At 45.4% G+C, this 5254-nt stretch overlaps 1 protein-coding gene across 2 annotated transcripts in view; it reads left to right on the top strand.

Moving 5' to 3' along the window:
- Positions 1 to 85: 85 nt before the first annotated feature.
- FECH (ferrochelatase) overlaps positions 86 to 5254 on the top strand; it is a 32388-nt gene continuing 27219 nt past the window's right edge. The window contains exons 1-2 of one of the 2 annotated variants that reach the window (XM_081263764.1): positions 88 to 307; positions 4060 to 4186. In XM_081263764.1, the coding sequence (XP_081119890.1) occupies positions 241 to 307; positions 4060 to 4186 (194 nt within the window). In that variant the 5' untranslated portion in view covers positions 88 to 240. Of the gene's footprint in view, positions 308 to 4059; positions 4187 to 5254 lie in introns of both variants that reach the window. The other variant, XM_081263765.1, reaches the window with a different exon arrangement.

Here is a 5254-nt window from a genome sequence, read left to right as displayed (position 1 = left end):
TCCCTCCTCGACCCTACAGCGAAAGAGCTGACTTCCCGAGAGGGGCGTGCCCCCGTCGGGCCCCGCCCCCGTCGGGCAGCGAATGAGCGTGCGCGCCGCGAGGGTGCCGGGTGCTGCGGCGCCTGAAAAGGGATCGGTGCGCGGGTGGGGAGCGCTCCCCAGGTTCGGTGTTGGTTGGGCCGGTACCAGAGGGTGCCGCTGCGGGAGGAACTCAGGAGCCCGGTCGAGGCTGCCCCGGAAATGCTTTCTGCCGGCACTAACATGGCTGCGGCCCTGCGAGTTGCAGGAGCCTTGCTCCGCGATGGGAGTAAGTGGGGCTGTGGCGGCTGCAGTCGAGGCTGAGGTCCCTGCGTCCCCGGGGGCAGTGGGCGGTTCGCAGCGGGGCGCTCCGGCCTGCGGGCTCCTGAGCTGCGAGGGGCGTTGCGGAGGGACCCTGGATGGACACTGAGGCCGCCGGGTGGGGCCCGCGCACGGGGCGCGCCGCCGAGTCGCCCGGGCCCGCTGGGTGGACGTGAGCTGTGGCTGACTTACTCAGAGCCTTAGTTACTGTCATCTGTACTAACGATTGTTTTGGGGTTTGCGGGAAGGAAGTTACATAAAGGGCCTGTCACTTGGAAAGTGTCACGGTAAAGCAGGCATCACCATTATCACTACCATGGGCATCTGCTCAGCAATTCCCTCCCAGGTGTTTATTAATCTTCGCAATATAGAACTTTATTTCTACTTTTGAACTCGGAGGTACTCTACCATGAGCTACATCCCAGCCCTTTTTATATTTGAATTTTGAGATAGGGTCTGGCCAAGTTGCTTAACTTCTTATCTTCCTGCCTCAGCTTCCTGAGTCACTGTGCTTGGCTTCTACTGTTTATTATATAAAACGATGCATATTTTTATGTGCACCTTTTGAAATAATCCCAATCTCCTATGTGATAGAAAATGGTTATAATATATATTTAAGTCTTGTGTACTTTGCATTCTACCCTCTTCTGCTCTACCCCAAGCATCCAAAATATTAAAAATAATTTGCTTTTGAAGAACCAATGATACTCATGAACTTAAGTCACAGATACATTTTTGAATGCTTTTTCTATTGAGTTTTCCCTGGAGTTGTGGAGCTTTATTTTCTTATATCATCTTTTCTTCTTCTGCATACCCCTATTTGAGAACTTTATTGTTTATAGCTAGTCCACAGGTAGACCAGTTGTCCCTGTAAAGGCAGTGGGCAGGGCAAAGTTACCTGGTCCTAGAGTGTAAGTGGGCAAGTCTTATTACTGAGTACTCTTAATCTCTTTGCCTAACCACATGCAGTGGTCAGGTCTTGTTTTGGGGATGAGGCATAATTTTTCCCCCCCTCTAATCATCACAGCAGCTGTTAAGTCAGCCTTATCACCATTTCACAGATGGGAAAAGTGAGGCTTGCAATGCTTCAATGAATTGCCCAAGTGCAGCTTGTTGATCCTATGTGGGATTTCCCAGATTTTTCTGGCTCCAGAATACATACTTTGTATTTAGCAGTCTCAGCTCATCCTTTGAATGATTACTTTTAACTTTTTTTGCAAGACAAATTCTAATTGTTTGGTAGAAGGCACTTCATTTTTCTAGAACCTTTAAGCTCTCTAGGGGAGGAGAGTGTCTTAGAGATGCCCTGAAGAGAGAGGTGTATTAACCCTAAGTCCTGAGTAGAAAGCATCTCTTATTAGCAGCATCACTGTCCTCTCTACAAATTTGGTCAGCCACGGAGAAAAGAATTTTGTAAACAAGGGCATGGAATAGTTAACTCAAAAAACCACCAGTTCCCAAACTGTACTAGGAAATCCTAATGTACTAGATGGAGAATCTAGTCTTATCCCAACTTCCTTCCTTTTCCTTTTTTTTTTTTTTTTAGGTTTGTAAGAAGAAATTTTATTTATGACCAGTGGTCAAATTTTGGAATACAAAGTTCTGTTCTCATACCCCATGTAATTTGATGTAATCTTATTCATATATGAAATTAAGAACTTGGTGAAATCTTACTATGTAGTTTAGAATTAAACTTTTCTAAACTAAGGAGATGTGTGTTGCTTTGAGTCTTCATGTGAATGGAACTGAACTTTTTTTTTCTCCCCCCAGTATTAGTGATTGAACTCAGTGGTGTTGCTGTACCACTGAACTTTATCCACAGACCTTTATATTTTGAGACAGGGTCTCATCAAATTGCTGAGGCTGGTCTAATACTTGCAATCCTGCTGCCTTGGATTATAGTTGTGCACCAGTGGGATTATAGTTGTGCACCAGTGGACCTGGTAGGAATGAACGTCTTTAAATCAGTTTTGTACTTTCACTTTGACTTAGTTAGGATTACTCAGCACAAACCCATTTAATTGGCTCTGTTGGGAGTATGCACAATCTGGATAGTTGGAAATCTATGTGGCTTACTGATATAATTTTCCTATATTCTGTACACATGCTGGGTGATTTAAGAGAACTCAGAGCAGATGTAGTTTCTATTCTCTAGAAACTTACAAATGAAACTAATGATAGCACCAACCGCGTGGTGGACACTGCGGAGTGCTTCACTTGTCTTATCTGCTTTATTCCTCATAAGAGTTCCAATAGCAAAATGTCATATTATAGCTGGGAAGTGAAGGCTCAGAAAGATCATAACTTGGCCCTGGGTTACTGCTTATAAGTGATGGAACTTAATTCAGAGTCAGACCTGGCGGGTCCACAGCCTGAATTACTCATCAGTGTACTTCTGCCTCTTAGGACGACAGCAGGAGGCTGATCTCAAGCTGATTCCTCCTGTCCAAGTACTAACCAGGCCCGAACCTGCTTAGCTTCCAAGATGAGACTAGACAAGATGAGACAAGACATTCCGGGTGACTTGGCCACAGACTCAAGCTGATTTCTAACCTACTGGCCTAAGAGCGGGGAAGGAGGTCCTGTGTACTGCATGGGAAACAGTAGTACTGTCCCACGTTGCCCTCTTCAATACCTATTTGGCTTCAATTTAATTTCACTGTATGTCTGAGGACCAACACTCTCTTGCTACAACTGAGCATGGCACGTGGACTCTTGAATTCATGTGCCTTCTCCAGGCCTACCTTTAACTCTTGTGAGGCTCTGGTCAAAAGTATATATGGTCACACATATATAGCACATGTGGGATAGTAAGCTAATAAAATGGGATGTGTTTTGTCCTCTGACATAGACCTTGGTCTCAGCTACAAGGGTACACTCTTGAACTTGAACTCTCATGAGCTGCTGCAGAAATGTGGAGGCCTTGGGAAAGTCGACCTTCAGGCTTTCCTGCTTCTCTTCTTGCCGCCTGCCACCCCTTGGCCATGCTTCAGTTCCAGGATTGTTTATACTGATGGCACAGTCTGCCCTCAGGAGGATGGATGGGCAGACCTGCAGATGGGATGGGGCTTTCAGAACAGAGAATTATGGATTCCTAAGTCCTGGGATTTGGGTCTGGTGTGTGGGGTGTGGACTCTGGGGCAGGCTTATCTCCTTGGCCATGTTGATTGCACACTCCATGGGGTGGGTGGGGTGGATGGCCAGAGCTGGCCTGTAAAGCAGAGGTCCCTGACCCTTGCCAGGGCTCAAGGGCATTACTGGGATTCACAGCACTGGTGCTTTACTGGTGCTTGGAGGCAGAAATGAGATCTGCAGTTCATTGGACACTGGCCCAATTTTCACTCCCTAAATCAGTAACCCTTCATCTTTCTGTGGAGCCCTCACCTTTCCCCTGACCACCACCCTCAGTAACATTTAGAATGTACAGGGGTTCTTATGAGGGATCATATCAAAACTGCAGCCAAGGCAGGGAGAGGAGGTATGTGGCTTCCAAATTGCCTCCCTGCAGGCTCTCATAAGCCATCCCAGGGCAGCGGATCTCCACCCATCCCCTTGGAGAGGCCTTAAGTGCTTCTACCCGCCTGCAGAGAAATACTGGGAATATCACCTCTGCCATCACATCTCTTTAAATTTTAAAGCCAGGAATTATACCCTGAGGACCTCTTCAAAAGAAATTACTTTCCAGCTAGATTTCATGCTAGCACTTTAATTTTATCACAGTGGTGCATGGCAGCTCGAGGGCCCGTCAGCCATGGAGGTGTCAGTTGGGTACAGCGGCAGCGGCAGGCACCACAGAGAAGGCCCAACAGTCTAAGAGTACAAAACCTCAAGCTCAACTGGAAAAGAGGTATGAGTCTAATTTTAGGTACAAATAAGAATTTGTCTTTATTGTTGCACACACCAGTGGTTACAAGATACCTAGGAGGAGAGGTACTGGGAAAACCCAGGATATCAGAAGGGCTATGTTATTTTCTTGGCTTCCTCTAAATAGCTGTTAAACTACAAATTTTAATGCCCCCTAACCCTCAGCAGGGCTTTTGTTGAAAAGAGAACACATGAAACTAGCCTGAACATCATGCAAGAATTTGGTCTTGGAATATGTCACACAAATTATGTGTATGCTGGAAATGTATTTATGAACTTAACATAATTATGCCTGTGAAACATGTCCCATACAGGATAGAGAGGAACTAACTTATCAAGAACTCCTATAGAGGGGCTGGGGTTGTGGTTCAGTGGTAGAGTGCTTGCCTAGCATGCATGAGGCACTGGGTTCGATCCTCAGCACCACATAAATGTAAAATAAAGATATTGTGTCCACCTAAAAACTTAAAAATAAATATTTTTTAAAAAGAACTCCTATAGAAGACTCTACCATAATTAGAACATAATTATAAATGACATACTATGATTTTTAATTTATTAAATAAATCAAGTATATGTTTCCTTCCTCACCTCTGTTATTTGCTGGTGGAAGGCAGCAGGTATGTTGCAGAGTGTCCTCTTTGATAGCAGAAGCCACAACTGGCCTCAGGTCCTCCTCTGAAGGGCAGCTAGAACAAACTCTATAAAGGAAAGTTGTTTAGATCTATGGGTACCAAGGAATGGTAAGCTTTTACACCAGGCAGAGTGAAAGAAAGAAAGTAGCTGTGACCTGTGTAACTCATGTCAGTGTAGGAAAGCAGCCCTGAAAATGGAATATTCCAATTTCATGTTTGCTGTTTTTCATGGTGATGAGAGGTTCATTGATGGAATGCTAAGTAAACTGAAGTTTGTTAGGGATAGGACATATGGGTGGCAAACCATCTCCTCTCAACTCTCAGTCTTCCTAAAAGATGGAGTTAGTGAGGAGGATGAGAAGTACAGATGTCATTTTTGGTTGACAGTGAGCCAAGCAGGGCACTGGTCCTCCTGC

This window comes from Spermophilus citellus (assembly GCF_964194105.1).
Source record: "Spermophilus citellus genome assembly, chromosome: 12".
In the NCBI taxonomy this organism is placed as follows: domain Eukaryota; kingdom Metazoa; phylum Chordata; class Mammalia; order Rodentia; family Sciuridae; genus Spermophilus; species Spermophilus citellus.
This window is presented reverse-complemented; position numbering and strand designations above follow the sequence as displayed.